General features: G+C 37.6%; 1 protein-coding gene across 1 annotated transcript; it reads left to right on the forward strand.

The window, feature by feature from the left end:
• Positions 1 to 6,793: 6,793 nt before the first annotated feature.
• Positions 6,794 to 12,356, forward strand: LOC121414453 (headcase protein homolog). Its single transcript, XM_041607633.1, is given in 2 exon segments — positions 6,794 to 7,181; positions 7,183 to 12,356. Coding segments are annotated over 2 exon segments (1,914 nt in total). The 5' UTR covers positions 6,794 to 6,941; the 3' UTR covers positions 8,857 to 12,356.
• The last annotated feature ends 6,976 nt before the right edge of the window (positions 12,357 to 19,332 follow it).

Raw genomic sequence — 19,332 nt, forward strand, 5'->3', positions numbered from 1 at the left:
GTGCTCATGGCGCTTCAAGAAATTATACATCAACAATAATTGAAATGAAAAAGAAATTTAAATTCTCCTGAACACAACTTAATGGGAGAGGAACACATAAGTTTCATTTGGGAATTTCAGATCGTGTAGACATGATTCAAGTTTATTGAACCAACTTGAAACAAATATTCAATTGTATTTGCTAAGGAGTCTCCAAAATACTGCTAGACCATTAGATCCACATCTACAAATGATCCTGCCATTCAGATGAGCTTTTCTACAGTATGTTATCCAACCAAAGCCAACTAGGCTATAATAAGGTAATGTATGTAATATCAGGGTGTGAGAGTTCAGATTTTTATCAAATTTCAGATTTTTTTTGTTTTGATTTTCAGCTGAATTTCAGCTTATGTTGGCTTTCCTCTGTACAAAGAGTATGGGAGCTCTTTCTATTTCAGACTTTTTCAATACTCTTCAGCTTTTTTCAGATCTTTTTATTTGTGACCACTCAAACCCCCGTGGAATATATAGGGCAGTGGTATGCAGAATTCTATTATGATTTGATATTTTGTTGATGTATTGTAGAAGAATTTATGGACTTTGCTCCACAGGGAGCGGAGATTGTGCATTCATTGCGTGTGGGCAAGCCGGAATCCAATTACTGGGGTCATCCCTAAAGCACTTAGAGCCATCCTCACGATGTATGGAATGCTAGATGTAGAAGCATAATATTATTATTTTTTGTATTAGATGTATATGATCCTGAGAGATATACAGTTTTGGGATCATATTATGAATGATTAGCTTAAAGCAGCACGGGCGTAAATCCATGATGTCATGCTATTCAGATGGGGGGATGGAACAATAGATCATCTCGCCCCGGAATAATAGGTGTGCACTGGGATTTTCGCCAGTGTCATGCAGATATGTCGGGCAAACCAGCTTATGGCTGGTGCCTTATCTTACACGTTAGTCATCACCCAGGCACTGATGTGCAAGTGTAGATACAAGAAGGTGAAGGTATTGAAATTAATCCCATTTATATGTAACTTTCTCTTCTTTTCAGCATACACATGTATTGTTTGGGGCCTATTATGTATTTACATGTCCTCAAGATGGTATTATATTTCATTATAATTTTTTGTAATATAGAACTTTTAGAAGTCATTGAAACGATGGTACTTATATTATTGGTCTCTCTGATCATGAAATAACTTTATTTTCATTTGGTCCAATGCCAATTCGTCCAATTACCAACTTGTCTACTCTCATTCGGCCTGCCACCAGTTTGTCCAATATCCACATGGTCTAATTGCCATTTCGTCTAATAACCAGTTGGTCCAGTAGCCATTTAGTCCATATCCAATTTGGTCTAATTAGACTAAGTCTTAATTGGGCAAAATGAATGAAAATGAAACGAATATTAGACCAACTGGTTATGAGACCAAATGGGCATAGATGAACTGGTGATTAGACAGTGTGATGATTGAATGAAATGGTTATTGGACCTAATGGTTATTAGACGAAATGTTGATGGACGGAATGGAATTGGACAGAATGGAATTGGAGTAAAAGATGGTAGACCATATGGTGAGTGGACGAGTTGGCAGTGGACGAATTGGCGATTTACCATGAAATGTACTAAACAGAAGCTACATTTTAAAACCATGCCTTAAAGAGGGAGTCAACTGCATGACCCCTTTTTTTTCTCTTATTAACTGTGTCTTATAAATGACTAGTCTTGAAATATAGCTATTGTGATAACTATTAGTAATACAGGAAAATAAATTAGCCTATAATTTTATTTTATCATAATAGATAAAGTGAAATGTTTTTGAGAGAAAGGGTACATGTTTTGCTTCTTGATAACATAAAATGTGGATGTATTGAGCAGTGAATCAATGTGATGCCATTAAAATGGGCCTGAATCACAAGACTACATTGTGCAGAATGCTGCATTATGGGTAATAAACCTGGCCAGATATGAGTGGTTGAAGAATTGAGGTGGGGCTTTTAAGGCTAGTAACTGGTTTGCTTGCCCTTTAAACCTACTTGTATGGTTTATCTATGAATATTTTGTAGACAAATATGGAAAAATTTGTTTGTTCCTTTGGGGCCATCAAATGTATTGATGTAGACATGAGTGACAATTTTTTTTCAAAGGACCAAAATTATCAAATGCATGTCTTTCCTCCCCCTATTCTTGTCTGAATTTGTTCACCTGGTATCTTGTTTAGAAATTTAATAATTAGGCATATAATTGCTTATTTTAGCACTTGACATTTACTTTATCAGAAGTCTCTAAGCACTCTACAGCAATGCAGCATGACTATTACCCTTGCTTTAGCAGAGCAGCTTTTGCTCACGCTGCGTTTGAAGGAATAAATTCCTGCCAGATACCCATTCTCCTCACCTGGGTTGAGTGCAGCACATTGTGGATAAATTTCTTGCTGAAGGAAAACACACCATGGCTTGGAAACAAACCCACGTCCCTCAGATTGAGAGACGAGAGTCATAACCACTAGACCACGACGCCATCATTTAGTCAAGGTCGATCTTGACTGATGAATGGAAGTTATTTTATGGTATTTAACTTCATGATATGAGTGAGTATAGATGAGAATGATCCGTTTGCATAGAGAAAAACCAATATTGCATTAATAATTGATTTGTTTACTAATAATGCACCAATAAGGAATGATTGCTTTGCTTTTATATTGGACTATTTGTTGACTATATTTTAGATGTGGCCTTGATGAATGGTTATTGCCATTTCACAAGGTTCAGTTTAATTATTTTTGCCGTAGTAAGCACATAAGGGTATTGTTGGGTTGGGTTTATTGAAATATGAAAGTAACATACATGTGTAGATGTATAACATATGGTTTATATTTATTGGAGTTTGGTTTGGGTTGTGGAATGTCAATAAATTAATATTTCTGTGACTGTCTATTTCATTTTTTAATTCAAGGGAGAGCTGGAATTTTATCAGTGGTTTATCATCTTTTTTTTCTTTGAAAACTTTATCAAAACCAGAGCAAGTATGTACAATACATACCTGTATATGTTATATATATATATATCAGTGGATAGGTACAAAGAAGTAGAATAAGTTTCATGCATTATCATCGCTTTACGGCTCAGTATTTTGTGTTAAAAGTATTTGATCCTCAAAACTAGGCCTTGTTGAGTTTCGCACAAGCCTAAATTCTGTGACATCATTGTATGAACAAAGTTTGTGGTCATATTCCTATGTGTATATTTTGATTGTAGTTTTGTTTTCCAAATTACTAATTTGGAATTAATAATAGATTGCATAGAAAGGTATAATCAGAGGTATCTCCTGCTTTAATTGATGAAATTGGTGGTGATTTTTTACCAGATTGCCAAGAAAGCGTGAATACTTGTAGGCAAGCAACCAGAGGGAGGACCTACGGCTCAATGTCCTCTCCAAAGGACCTGTTACTAAGGATTAATGCCTTACCAAATACCCTTTTTACACAGGATTTTCTTAATCCCGGACTTTCGCTAACCCCGTACTATCCTTAACCCTGTACTATTTTTTTTCCTTTTCACACATGCAAAATTGTTATTGCTAACCCCGGATAAGGAATGCTTGCTTTTCACACACGAAACTCGCTAACCCTGGACTAGTGGTTTTTGTCGATCATTCGTAGTACAAGTACTTCACTCGTACACTTTTTACACACGCTACAATTTCCTTAACCCTGTACTATAGGTGGGGCCAAATTGCCATTTAGCCCCACCTATAGTACGGGGTTAAGCTTAGCCCACTTTCGTTTTACACTAGCGATCTTAACCCCGTACTATCGCTCTTAGCACCGCAATTGCTGGGATAACCCTGCTTTTTTGCAGGGCCAAATAATCCCGTACTAAAGGTGGGGTTAGCCCACTTTGCAAAAATGCTGTGTAAAAAGAAAGTGGGCTAAGCTTAACCCTGTACTATAGGTGGGGCTAAATGGCAATTTAGCCACACCTATAGTACGGGGTTAAGGAAATTTTAGCGTGTGTAAAAAGGGTTAAAGAGTACTAGCGCACCGAGTGGGAATCGAACCCGGGTCAGTGGAATATGAATCCCACGCTCTACCGACTGAGCCATCGCGCCTCCTACTGGTCTTGATCATATTTTTTTGCTCAAGCAAATACCAACTTGTATGCTGTATGTATGAAACTTGCGAAATATGGGTTGTAGCTTATTGCCTTTCTTTTAATGGAAATTTCATTTTCACTCAAAAAAAAAAAAAATATGACTTACCCCCCCCCCCTGGCCATTCTCTGGGGAAAAAGTCATTGTTTGATGTTGCTTATTGATATTACCATTGAAATACATAACTACATGTATATACTATGTCTCACTCTGACCTATGAAACCACGATTATTTCTCCTCGGATATATTTTGCTTTCTTAAGCATTGTCAGTACATTACATATATGTATGTTATTAATTTTGATTTTTTTTATTATATCTTTTTTAATTGATTTCCTTGTTTGTATATTATTAGTGTTGCATATTTTATGCTGAAAAATAATAATAAACCTTGTACAGTATACCGATTCATCTGTGGATGAGGGGAATTATTTTTCCTTGTAAAATATATTAATTGTCAATATATACTTCTATATTTAATTCATAATGATAAGCATTGCTGTAAAGTATCAGAGAAAACATTGCAATATGGGTTGTAATAATAAATGCATCATTATATCATTTCACATTCATGTTAAAGACTTATTTTGTGATTTTTGTCATGTATGTAATGTTGATGTTTCATATTTAGTGTGGAGTTGTGTTCTAGTGGTCGCATAAGCTCAAATTGCGACAGTGAATACTTTTGCTCATCTTGCGTGTCAATTATTCTGAAATGAATATCTTGAATGAGTTGAAAACTTTAATCCACAATACTGATAGCATCCTGTAATTTTGCCAATGTAGGTGAATTACAGAATGCTGCAAGGATTATGGATTTTAATTAATGAATGAACAGATTAAAAGGTGTTAGGGAAAAATAGTGAAGAAAAGGGGAAAAAAGAGATGGATAGAGATAAACTGAAAGATGGATGTGGGTGTGGAGTCAAATGATAAGTGGGTGAATAGGAGAAAGTGAACAAATTGATGAATCAGGGAAGAGATCAAAGGATGAATAAACAGTGAAAAGGATGGTGGATGGATAGATGGATGGATGAATAGATAGGTTGATAGATAGATAGATAGCTATATAGAGATAGATAGATAGATAGATTGATAGATAGATAGATAGATTGAACATAGATAGATAGATAGGTGTAGATAGATGGGTGGGTGGGTGGATGGATGGATGGATGTGTGGGCGGGCAGGCAGGCAGGTAGGTGGATTAACTTTATGGGCTAGATGGATTGAAAGATTGAATAAAAACTACAAAAGTAAAGGGATGGAAGAATCAATGGATCAAGTTTGGAGGGGCGGATGGATAGATACATGAATTTTGAAATAGAACTGAGAAATTGGATGAATGGATGGATGGATTTATGAAGGGATGGACTGATAGATGAATGGAGGGACTCGGCAAATGGATGAAGTAGGGAATGGACAGATGAAGAGATGGACTGATACATGAATTGAGAGCCTGGATGGATGACCTACAGAAGGGATCAATGGATAAGTGTGAGAGAGATGTATGGATGGATGGATGGATGAATGGATGGATGGATAGGTGGATTGATGGATGGAGGAATGAATGGGTAGGTGAGTGAGTGGATGGATGGATGAGTGGGTGAGTGGAGGAATGGATGGTGGATGGATTGGGTGAATGGGTGGAAGGGCGAACGGACGGATGGCCAGTGGGTGGGTGGATGAATGGATGGATAAACTGGAGAAGGGTAAATATTGATGAAGTAGGAAAAGAAGCAATAAGGAATGAAAGAGGATTTAAATTCAAATTCCTAACTAATTAAAAGATATCTTAATTAAATCTGTAATACGATTGGTATACCTAACTACAGTCCACCTGGATCTATTCTAAATAGAATTTAGAGTGGGTCCCCCAAACAAAAGAAAGAAAGATTGCTAGACAGAAGGAAGGAATTTAGGAAAGAAAGAAACAAAGATTGATTGATAGACAGAAGGAAGGTAGGAAGGAAAGAAAGATTGATAGACAGAAGGAAGAAAGAAAGAAAGAAACAAAGGACGAGAAGATGTATAGATCTAGCATTAGGAAAAGAAAAAAATAGGAAAGTAAACGCAAGAAAAGGGACAATGTCTCCCGCTTTTTTACCAAATTTTTTAAAATGTTATTTAAAAATGAATTGAATGTCAAAATCATAAAGATGAAGAGGAGTTTGCACGTCCGTCAATCGATCATTATCTAATATTACGTAATGCATTGCACTGTCCCGGCAATTACGGTGAACAGTTGTATGCTAATTGGTCCCGAGCGAATGCCCCCAAACCCCTATTAAATTACCAATTGCATTCACTGCTGCTATAGCTTATAATTCGTACTTACAATGTCCTATTTTATCATGACCACAGTTCCCTGGTTTGAAGGAGTACAGTATGATTTACAACGTTAGAGAATCAAAACAAACGAGTTGATCCCTGAATGCTGCTTGGCACAGTTACGGTAAACCCGTCAATGCAAAACCACAATGTCGTGCGCAAAAGATAAGCCCGAGTTGTTTACTTGCAGCTCTATGCAAATTTGCAATTACATCATCTTGGTCCAATCACCGAGCCTGATAATTTACACTGTCGAGGCTTGGTCCAATGACAGACCTTGAACCAAATATGCTAAAAGCCGATCTGGGCACCGAGACACGCCTCCAGCGGACCCCAAAAATCCAAACAATCATCTCGAAAGCGTGAGACGACCCTCATGTGCATTTGTTTACATCATAAATTGGACTGAATTTTGGGATTTATCAATACCCCGTTACAACCATTCTGTGTAAAATGTAATCGTCTATGTTTTGTCGGACAGCCATGCCGTTCTCTCGCGATGATAAACAGCATAGAGCCGACCAATTTCGCCAGCAAGTAGAAGAACAGCTGGATGAGCAAGATGCTGGCGATGGTGATGGCGAAGTAAACAACAATGAACACGAGGAGCCATGTTGTGTTCCGTTGAGTTGCACTGAAGGCGGACCTGTGCATACGGACGATCCGGATGACTGTCAAAAAGTTGTCTGCAACAATCCAGAGTGTACACAGGGGGAAATACATGCATAAGATTTGCTTTGATATATGGGAGGATGAAGTTCTGACATATCTGCGATCGTCTGGTCGGGCGAGAAGCTGGTCGGAAAAGCAGCGTCGCCAGAATTTGTGGACAAAGAAAGGCTACGACTTGGCGTGGAAAGCATGCTCGTGCAAGTGTGGCAAGGGTCATCTACGGAAGGACCTGGAATGGATCCCGCCGAAGCTCCCCGAGGGTGCTGCTGCTGAGAATGCCCAGCAACGTAGACATCGACGCCGCAAGAAGTCCAATGAGAAACCAACCATTGGCCGAGCTAATTCGATCACTTCAAGTTCTGGAAATGGCAATGGAAATGGCAATGGACATGGGAATGGAAATGGCCACGGAAATGGACACGGTAGACTGCGACATACATCTGCTTCCTCAACAGCATCAACCGAAAGCAACCACACTCCACCACAAAGTCCAAGTGTTTATCAACCAGGCAGCAAGAACCAACGTTTTCCACCACAGATAGCAGTGGTTTCTAATCCACCTACCAGTACCACTTCTGCTGCCACAGCTGCAACTTCTAGCCACTCAGCAACACCAACCACAACAGCAACATCGACTGCAAGTACATCGGCGTCCGCTGTAACCCCAACATCAGTGAGCCACAGCACGCAGTCACAGAGCCATGATAATTGGAATAAGCGGCAACATGGTGGAAGCAGTGGAGGGAAAATCCAGAATCAACCCCATCATTTTGTATCTCCGATGCCACAGCAGCAGTATCAGGGGCCACAATCCCATCACGACTACCATGGGCCACCACTGAATATGGCCCATCACCAACAGGGTGGCAACAGGCAGGCCCAACCTTCCAACAGATCACCACAATTTCATCACGGTGGACCACCCGACTTCCGACCGCAGGGAGAGAGGTCTGGCAACATGCAAGCTGCCCTCAACACCAACTTCTTCAGCAGCAACGTCTACTGGAATCCCACGACGGATAATATGCCTCCTCCTGGCAGCAGTTCAAATAGCAGTGGCAGTGGCGGAACTGGTACACGAGGTTTCTTACCACGCTTGGATCTGTCTGCCTTCTACCAGGTGTTGCCGGCACACAAGCTCAACTCGTACCACATCAAGATGGAAGAGGACAGTCAGCCGGAGTCCGAGGAGATACGCTCCTTCATATTCGCGACTCTCAATATACATGGCACCCGCGTCATTCCATGTTCAGTGTGTACGAGGAAGCTTCCCGTCTTTGATCGCTATCCTCTGATCGATGGCACATTCTATCTTACTCCGCAACGACAGGGCGATGGTAACAACAAGGGTCTACAAGTTGGTCTCCAGAGCTCCCAGTACCTGAATGCTGTCTGCATGCAGTGCTTAGAGGGTGTTCAGCGGATCGTCTGCCGTATATGCAAGTCGCGCTGGGATGGTAGTCATCACCAGCTGGGGACGCTCTACTCCTACGACATCTTTGCAGCCTACCCCTGCTGCCCGGGGAGGGCGGGATGCAAGCGGTGCGGCAAGCCAGTCATCGACCCCACCCGCGGCACGCACTTCTTCAGCGAGTACTCGAGGAGTATACAATGCCCCCACTGCGGCGTTCCCGACTTCCACTTTGTGAAACCGCTGAGCAGCTACGAAGTCCACTCCAATTCTGTACAATCGATCAATGTATGTTAACCACTTGATCGCTTAGAAGAGTGCTGATTCAGTGTACATGTAAGCATACTCCAGCGGAAAGCAAGGATTTTGAATCGCATTATTATGGCAAAATCTTAGACCGATTTGAACTCTCTCGAGCCTGATACGGTGTTATATTTTCTGACCTTTTCATACATAGTATGTTTTCTTATTTTCTCATTTTTAAAACTTAGTATCTTGTTTGATATCTATATTTTTTGAAAGCATGGTAATTGAACTTATCAAGATGCTTTGTTTAAAGCATAGATTTTGTTCTTATACAAAGCAGTTCATACATATGTGTAAAGCATTTATCAATATTGATGTTTTTTGTATTTAAGCAAGTATAATCAATTTGTTTGTAAATTGTTGATCACATACATACATGTTTACATTGTATTTGATAGTGTGCTTTATCATCAATGATCAGTTGATAACAAGATGACTGATGGTATTGATTTTCATGCTCTCTGCTGAATTGCCAAGATTTAGGATATGCCTAATTATCAAAATTGGCTGGCACTCAGTTGGCAAAGTTAGCAATTTCTGTGTTTGATCATGTACTCTAGGTATATATAAAATTACTCTCAGCATACTGGTAATAGGTCTCCTGGGACCAGTTGCAGAAAGAGTTGCAATCAAACGCAACTCAAAAAATCTTGCGCAACTTGATTTTCAGTCGATGAAGCACCCGCAATGGGGACTTGCGCTTGATATTTTGACGTGCGTTTAAACGCAACTCTTTCTGCAGTAGGCCCCTGAAAGGAAAAATACTGAACTTTAACAACAATAAACAATTAGGTTTTTTTTTAAGTTGCAGTTATTCATTTTGGGAGTACAAGTACGTAAAGGTTCATCTATGAATATTGAAGCTCCAGATCAATAATGTTACGAGTGTAGAAATTGTTATTAAAATGCATATCCTGATTGAATTATTTAAAGAGAAATTACTCCAGGGCCCCATCTTACAAATAGTTATGGTATGATCGAACCGATCTACCTCAACTGTATGGAGATCCATTGATGTCATAATTTTTGTCTACAATTTGTACAGTGTTCTTTGTTATGTAAACAAAGAGAAGCACACTGAATTTTTCAAGGAATCAATGAATGTATGAATTAACAGCATATCTAAACACTGTTTTGAGCAAACATGCATTTTAGGTGTTGATGTTGCTGGCTTTCCATAGTTATGGTTGATCGTATCAATCGTAACTCTTTGTAAGATGGGCCCTGGTCACTTTCAATGTGGAAGACAGAAAAGAAAATGCTTATTTGTTGTTCAGACTGACAATTGTCATTAATTTCTTAAATTATTTCCATTTTAGTGAGTCAGACTTGAGCAGTTGACCTCTCTTCTGTTTTGCAGACTGACACATTGAACATATCATTGATAACGCTTTCAACAACTTACATCTAGTCATTCAATGTGAAGAGAATTCATTGATTAAAAATAAAGGCAGAGGCTTTGATTCTTTGTTTCTTTCCTGGCAAACCTATTAAAGGGGTCTTCCATTATTAAAGTTAGTGAATGAACTTCACAAATGCATGCCATTCAGTTTTGAAACATTTGTTGTTGCTCTGCTTGACAAGCTTTCATGAAATTTCTTAACATCTGCTTGAAATATGAATGTTTTTATTTTGGAAAGATCTGAGATGGATAATCTGTTCCAGTAACACATACATGTATACCAACTTAATATTTTCTTATGGTTGATTTAGTACTCAAGAATACTATGTCAATATTTCACTGGAAATGTCCATAACTTTTGATGTACTCTTCAGAAATTATGAGAAATATGAAGTTTACATTAAAAACATGAAGCTTGAGTGTTGGTAAAAGTCGAAAAAGTGGCTTTTGTGTGGAATTTGAACTCATCTTAATAAATGAGGAGATGGCAAAATTTTTGTTTTGATAATTTAATGAACACTTTTGAAACAGTCATTGATCTTAATTTCCATCATTGGGGAGAAGCCTTGCATTATATTTTCATAGATTATTTGTCAAACTCATAGAAAACTGTTAGACAATTTGGGGAAAAATGGAGAATGTTTGTGAATATGAAGTGGACCAACATTGGAATGTGGGGTATTTTCCCAACTCTTGTGCAAGAAAAACAAGTAAAGGGGGAAAAATGTGCATTTGATTTTATTTCTTGGAAAGGAGTTTGAAAGTGCTATCATCTTTATCATTATACAGCAGCTGTTTAGCACTATAATTTTGTTTTGTATGATGTAGTTTACAAGTTATCTGGACAAGCCAAATTATGTTAATTCTTGTTTCAATTAAAAATACATGTGTGTAGATTTAGCATTTAGGATATGAAAAGTGATTAATTCAGCTTTTTATTTTTAATATATGATTATCACATGTACATTGGTATCTTGTCAATTCAAGTTGAATCCTTCCTTCATTTTATTGACGAGGAGTTAGAGAAGGAAAACCTCCCATTCCATATTATTGTATAATATTTTATTTTCTATTTTAACCATAACGTTTGAATTTGTCATTCTTTCAAAGTTTTGTAAGGGATTATTTTAGAATGAAACAAAGGAATATGGTTCCATTTCAACCACTGCCATTGTGTCAGCTGACAAGTCATTTATATGCATTTGGTAGTCTCTCCACCCAGGGGCCTGTAACATATACTTCAATCGGTATATACTGTGGTTTAGTATAACTGTACATCTGTATTAAACAACAAAAAGTTACAATGATGGTAGACAGGAATAACCGTCGTTTCTGGGGATTTATTCAACAATTTCTGACATTTTTACTACAATCCCCATTCATATGTATTGGTGAGTGAGCCAACGCAGTTCAGCGGAACAACCAAAATACAGAGACTGAAGCTTTTGGTCTACAATGATGGTATCTATTTGTTGCACATCCCAGGTGTTGATGTACATGTAAATTGGTCAAAACTCTCAGCTGGGGGAAAATTGTCAAATATATGCTTTGAGAGCTGATATTGCTACGTGTAGCATAGCAGTGATGAGTGAAGGATCCATGTTTTATCAATCGATAAAGTATATTTAAAATTTTGATTGAAACGTTTGTATAGGTCGTTCACATATTTTTCATATTTATTTCATGTACATGTATTTGCATTTGAAATGGTATGTATTGAATTTTTGGTTCATACATATCATATGCATATTAGAGTTGTTTCCCTTTTAGTGGATTTTTTTTTTCAATTTTGTGATCTAAATCGCTGACGATTTGGGGGAACCTACATGATACTTTAGGAACCTGATACAGAATGATTAAATTAGATACAAGTTTATGTATTTTGAAATTTGAGAAGATCATTATTCAGATGAGTAAAGTATTTTATGTACCAGCCCAAAGATACTTTACTATTAAAAGATAAATCAAAAGGCCTATACATGGAGAGGCGTTCAAATTTAATTTGATATAAATTATAAGGGTTGGAATAAGAACTTGACCCTTTTACATAGTCAGATTCACAACTCAAGTAGATATTATGAATGTTACAGAAATGTGCAAAAAAAAATTATAACAAAGTATTGTATATGTTTTAGATTTTCCATGCATTTATTTTATTTTTCAAAGGTAGTCTTACTCTTATAAGGCCTAGATGCCTTCAGTCTTAGCCAGTATTAGAACGAACTGTAGTATGTAACTGTGTATGTAGCAGTTATTTGGTTATTTGTGTTTGTTAGACTATAAATAGTCTACTCAGTTGAATTTCATTTTTGCTTTTGCATCCAATATATATGTTTAATAATACTTTTACCTCATGTTTTGTACTGTATATAATGCTTTGAGAGAATTTATTTTTGGCTTGTACATGTCCCATGTGTGCGAGAACCTGTCAGATAATTATGTTGCATTTACTCTTAATGTCATTGTCACCCCCCTACCCCCTTCAACCCTCCATTTCAGTTGTTTATTTTGCTTTCACACCTGCTATTACAAAAATAGAAAATACTCACTACATGTTTTTGGAAACATTGAAAACCATTTGGTATATTCCTGGATGAAAATTAAAGCTTTCGGTAACACTGTTGTATTTTACATTGTTTGTATGGATGAAAAATCAAGGAAGAAAAAAAATCAAATTCGTGCAGACTTTCAATCTGGGACTGAAAAATGATAATAGGTGATTTCTCCAGAAATGGCTATATATGTAAGCAAATTATCTAGCCATACATTTGTATGAACTTTTGATGTCAGAATGCAATACAAATGCACATAATTTGCTATTGGATTTCAAGCTGGTATTTTCTAGTTGTTTTTTCAGGTTCAGGCAGGTGTGAACGTCTCCAAAGAAATGAATTAGCTATTTAGACTGTCAACAAAATTGTAATTTATGTGTAACTGCCTAAATTAGCCATATAGTAATTAGTCTACCCATTACCAGACCCCTCCCTATCTATACACCCAGTAGATGGTCTGCCCAAATTGCAGACACAATCCTTACAATTTACGGCACTTCTGCCACTTCTTGATTATAATGTCAATTAGGGTCTGTATCTGCAGACTAGCGTATTTTCACTGAATATATACTTGTACATTAAACAATTTGATTTTAATTACAAACTAGGTTGTGTCTATACAACTACAAAGTACATGTTCGTTTGCTTCAAGATAGTGTATTTACAATCTGATTGCCTCACAGTCATTTACAGTAGAATGAATAGAAAACAATGTATTTTGAGCATATTTGTAAAACATCCAGGCAGTTGAGACAAGTTGTGCAAGCAGGATTTCTGGCCAGTTGATTAAAAAGAATTATTTGACAATAGAAAGTTTACAAGGAATTTCACTTGATGGTCAAACATGTTTATCTTGAAGGTGTAAATGAGAAAGGCTTAATATCGTGTTTGATAAAGAATATGTACACTCGTACATCATAGAAAGAATGCACATAGAGGAAAGCATAAAATGCATCTTTAACATAATTTATGAACTGTTCAGATATGTCACCAATGATCAGGTATCATGCTTGTTGACATCTTGAACTACACTTGAGAATCGCTATCAAAATACCAAAATCTATGGCGACACATTGTAATTTTGTAGTCCTACATGCATATTTCAAGTAGTTTGTCCTTGGCCACATCAATGTATGCCTACATGTAGAAATATACATTGTAAGAAGACTTCCCATGGAAGGTAATCCCCAAGCCAACCTAAAATTTGTCCACCATGAGTTATCATTTGATGATGGTGTCCTCAGGGGAGGAGCGTCCTCTAGGGAGGGGTGTCCTCTGGGAGAGGTATCCTGTGGGAAGAGGGGTCCTCTGGGGAGTGGTATCCTTTTGTAGGAGGGGTGTCCTCAGGAGTGATATTCTGAGGCAAGGGGTGTCCTCTAGGGAGGGGTGTCCTCATGGAGGGATATCCTGTGGCGAGTGGTGTCCTCCAGGGAGGGGTGTTCTCTGGGAAGGATAGCCTTTCGGAGGGATATCCTGTGGGGACGGGTGCCCTTTGGGGAGGGGTATCCTGTGGGGATGGGTGTCCTCTGGGAGGAGTGTCCTCAGGGGAGGGGTATCCTCTTTGTGTCTAGGGAGTGTTGTCCATTACATGGAGCTCATCAAGTGAAGATGTGGTCCGAAGCCCGGGGGGGGGGGGATATTCCATGTGGGAATTATCCTGGTATAAGGGTGTACATGACCTGAGGCATGCGACAAGAGTATTATAGGAAGCTTTAGAGAGCATGGATGGTCTTTAAATTGAAACATTTATGAAACCGTATTTCATTTGTTTTTGCCTCTTTGTATTGAACTTGCGGAAACAAGCAATCTTGTTTTATTTGAAGTCGTAACTGTTTTACTGAATTTTCTTCATGTTTTATTCATTCCCTGTTGAGAATCTTGAGATCTATAACCAGATATAATCCTGTGTAACTGTATGTATGGTATGACCACAATGTGTAAGAGAAAGAAATGAATGCTTTTTAATACTTGTATGAAGAGGATCACTCATTGACTTATGGACTTGTATTGTGACAATGAAATAGTTTGGAACCGAAAAGAAAAATCGATATTGTGTACATGGAGGCTAATTTTGCTCGTTGTTCAAATTAGATTTTCTTTTTCTCAGCTTGCTCAGAGTTGTTACATGAGAAGCACATTTTCTGAAATGAGTTCCAAGGGTAACTCGCTTAAATGTTTAAAAATGTGCGAAATACTGAAAAGCTTACAAGTTTAGATCACTGAAGTTTATATTGATTTAATATCATTTCAGATTAAATTATATCTTTAATCATGAATCATACTAGATGGCACTTATTGTGATCATGAGCACTGAGCATATTAGACTGACTACACTACAAGGGGTAACTTTTCTGAGTTTATTATGATAATGGCATTCAACAAAAAATTTGCAGCTTTTCGAGGTTTGTCTTGTTTTATCAAAAAGGGTTAAACAAGCGGGGCGAAGATGTCACAAGCCCTCCCTTTTATCGGATTGTATTTGATGAAGATACAAATACAGCACTTTAATCTATCCAAGGTAAGGTTCTCAAAGGGTATGGCCCTATCACTGGGCCTTTGATATTTTGCACCTTTAAAAGAAAACTCATAACAAATAAGAAAAATGTACAAACCCTTCAGAAAAGTGACATTGCCATAAAAATATTGGAAACGAAAGCCTGCAAATATTTCATTGTTTTAATCCAAGATGGTTACACTAATACACTGTTTTGGCTTGTCATGACAAAAACAGAAATGCAATGTTTGAAATTAGAATTAAACATCCAAAATGAAAATGAGGCTTGTACTGTGTACCCTAGCATCACTTTAATCATTTGCACATGCAATGCTAAAATATACAAAATGAATAAATATGTTAATTTGATTTTAATGATCAAGTTTTGATCAGATATTTGTTGGTTTAAATATACTAAATTCAAATCAACTTGCTGTTAACTCTGTGGAGTGGCCCCTTCATGGTGCATTTCCATGTCCTGTGGAGAGTATGTAGAAGTCCATGGTCCCTTAGTTTCTTGAAAGAATTTGCTTTCTTATGAATAAGCAGGTGATGAAGATGAGAAGAGTCATCAAATTTATTTCATAAAGCACAGAATGCAAGTTTGTCTTGGAAAGGTATTAATCTTGCATGCCAAGAAAGGTGACAGATATATTTGATGTTTATTTGTATCCACGTGTTATTGAAGATGTTAATAGATAAGGATCGGCATTTGGCTCCCCTTCCAGTGTTATTATACACACTTGGAAATTTGATTGTATGCCTATGCCTTATGACCGAGTCTGTGAAAGGAGGAGAAAAGAAGTGATATTATATTTACATTGTATTTGTTCTTTGACTGTTGTTGTAGAGAAGCTTGTTTTTGTCGGAAGTCAAATAGGATGCTCAAATAAACTGGAGAATTTATATGGTTTGAAAATATCGGTTGTTTCTTGTTTTATTCAGATTCAGAAAGTTTCATGAAAAGTTTTGTGAATGATTTTCACTGACAAATTTGCTCTCAGCCAACCAGGTGGTAGGATTTCAGTAGCTTGTAACAATAGTCTGTGAAAATCATCATTTATCCAATGAAATTACTGTATCATCAGTTATCAATCGCCCGGCACAAAGTGATGATTGGACCAAATGGTTGTTAGGTAAAATGATGCTGGACATGCTGGACGGAATGTCAGACTAAATGAAAGTAGACCATGTGGTGAGTGGACGAGTTGGCAATTTACCTTTCCCCTCTTATCAGATCCATGCACTGCCAAAATACTGAGTCTTTCAAAGCCAGGCCATCCACCCTGCCCTGGACAAAACTTTGTTGTGTATAGGGATAAAAATAGACACAGACAAAGCAAACAAAATTGACACACGAAACTCGTTTATTATGCATTGAAGGGGAATCCCCATCATGACAATAACAAAGCTTTACAGTCATCAACAAAGATAGTCTAGCTCGAAGTCGGATTTGATATCAAATGTGAAATTCGATGTATTTTTAAATGGCAATCTTTTTCATCTTCTTTTCTTCCTCTCCATTTTTATATACCTCCACTTTTCCTTCTTTTCTTTTTTTCTCCTTCATTCCCTATATAGCTTCTTCTTCGTCATCTTCCTCTTCTCCCTTTCTTCCGGCTCTCTTATTCTTATTCTCCTCATCCTCCTCCTTCTCTTTCTCCTCCTTTTTTTCTTCTCCTCTTCCTTCTCCTCCTTTTCTTCTCCTTCTCTTTCTCCTCTTTTTTTCTTCTTCTTCTCCTCCTTCTTTTCTTCTCTTTCTCCTTCTTTGATTCGTTGTATTTCCATGCGGGTCACAATTATTTACAGGATATGTATAAATCATTTTGATAAATATATTTTGACGCGCGTTTATGGTGGTTTTACAAAAATACCAGCGCTCGCACATCGTTGAATGCCAACACGGCCCCACCCTACCCTCCCTCAAGATCGACAAAATAATGTACGAAATAATGCACACTGGATTTTCATATCAATATCATATTTGACTTCCTGCAATGTAAACAATATTAGCCTAAACTCATGGTGCAAAAATGCACGTCGTCCCGGAAGTTTTTTTCCCCGCCGTTATTTTGGACGCGTGCCAACTTTAACATCTATTTCCGTCTTTCCCTCTTTCTTCCTCTTCTTTCTCCGTTCGCTTCGGGTTTTTTTTCATACTGAGCACCAGCAAAGAGCTGATGATATATCAAGAACGTTGACGAATTTAAACAGTAGATCCAGATTAGTCTAGCCGGAAACGGGGTTAAAAAATGGCCTACATTCTCTTTGGGGGGGAGGGGTCATTACACTTGATTTTTCCCCGTCGAAATATTTTTGACGAGCCCCCCCCCCCCCAAAAAAAAAGAAATGCCATCACTCCGATACCCCCTAGCCCTAGGTCCTAAAGCTCCCTTCGTCTTTACACCGGGGAGGCTGGGGGGGGGTGATAAACACTTTTACTGATTATTTTTTTAATAGGTGTTTGATCGGGCCCCCTCCCTTCTATCATTACCTATTGGAAGGAATTTTAAAAAAATACAATTTATCCTATAACATAACATTTTTGACAGGAAAGCTAACCAAGTACTCCCCCCCCCCCCCCCTTATATTAGGATCGTTCGGGGAAGGTTGATTTGTTGACCATATAGCCCTTCAATCATTTCGGGGGGAATATTAAAAAAAACTTCTGTAGCCATTTTTCTTCAGGATTTCTTTCTGAAGTGAGCCCCTAAAATACGTTTTAACCCATGCAATACAGATTACCTTGTGAAGGGGGGGGTGGTAACATAAAGAAAACCTTCTCATTGTCTCTTTTTTTAGCTCATCCCTGAATATTGGCCAAACTGCCTCTGACGAGAGATGGCGCCCTTAACGTTGCAACATATCTCTAGCTCTAAGCATGCATTGCACCCATAATCTAGTAGTTTTTATCTCAAAACTTTCTCCATATATTCAATTATTATATATTCACAGACATATATAAACAATGATTGCACATTTCTTGTCAAAAATTGTCAGTTCCATAACTGAAAATGATGAAGTTCGCCCCGAAATGACGCACTTACAAAAAGTAAATTTTAGTGTACAGACTGAGATGGTAGCCTCGCGTCGTTCATAATGTGTGCCCAAGCGGCCCCGTGAATATTTTTCTTTGGTAGATTGATTGATTGATTGATTGATTTTATTTGGCAAGTCACCATAACATATATACAGTAGCATTAAAACAACAGGCTTGCACAGGATGACCCACGAAAGCTCGAAAGCTTATTTCCAGTGGGGTCCTGAATTAAGATAATAAAATGGTTCAATTATACTATTTACATATTAAAAATGAAGGAAAAAAATCAGAATTTAGTATTACCAATAAATAATATATATAGACAAGAAATTAGATATATACAAGAATATAACGAAGAAGAAGAAGAAAGAAGGAGAAGGAAGAGGAGCAACAGAAGAATAATGGGGACGAGGAGTAGAAGGAGACGGAAGAAACTGATAACGAAGGAAAATAAATAAGGAGAAGAACAACAGCAAAAACATTGACGACAATAACAACACGAAGAGGAGAATAGGAAGAGATAAAAGAAATAGAAATAGAAGAAAGAACATATCGAAGCTTCAATCACACTATGTAAAATACATAATAATACCTGGTAGAGAAGAGAAAAGACCTAGGTCAGTATTCAGGCTTAATCAACCGTATAACATATCATTTGCATCTTCTTTTTGACTCTCAAGTGAAAGATATTCTTTCAATTTCCTCTTAAAATGCAAAAAGTTTCCTATTTCCTTTATATAATTGGGAAGGGATTTCCAATGTTTTATAGCATTGTAATAAAAGGAGTTACCAATACTCTAGGGAATGAGAGGGCCCTATCCTTTCTGGTAAGCAAAAGTTGAAATGGCTGTTTCTTGTATTATAGTTATGTATTTCGGTAACGAGATTAAAGTTTGATCCAATGTAATGGTTCGATCTATTGTGATAGATTTTATGCACGTGGTGCAAAATAAGCTGCTTTGATCTTTTGTTGACTTCA

The sequence above is a fragment of the Lytechinus variegatus genome, chromosome 4 (assembly GCF_018143015.1).
Source record: "Lytechinus variegatus isolate NC3 chromosome 4, Lvar_3.0, whole genome shotgun sequence".
Taxonomy (NCBI): Eukaryota; Metazoa; Echinodermata; class Echinoidea; order Temnopleuroida; family Toxopneustidae; genus Lytechinus; species Lytechinus variegatus.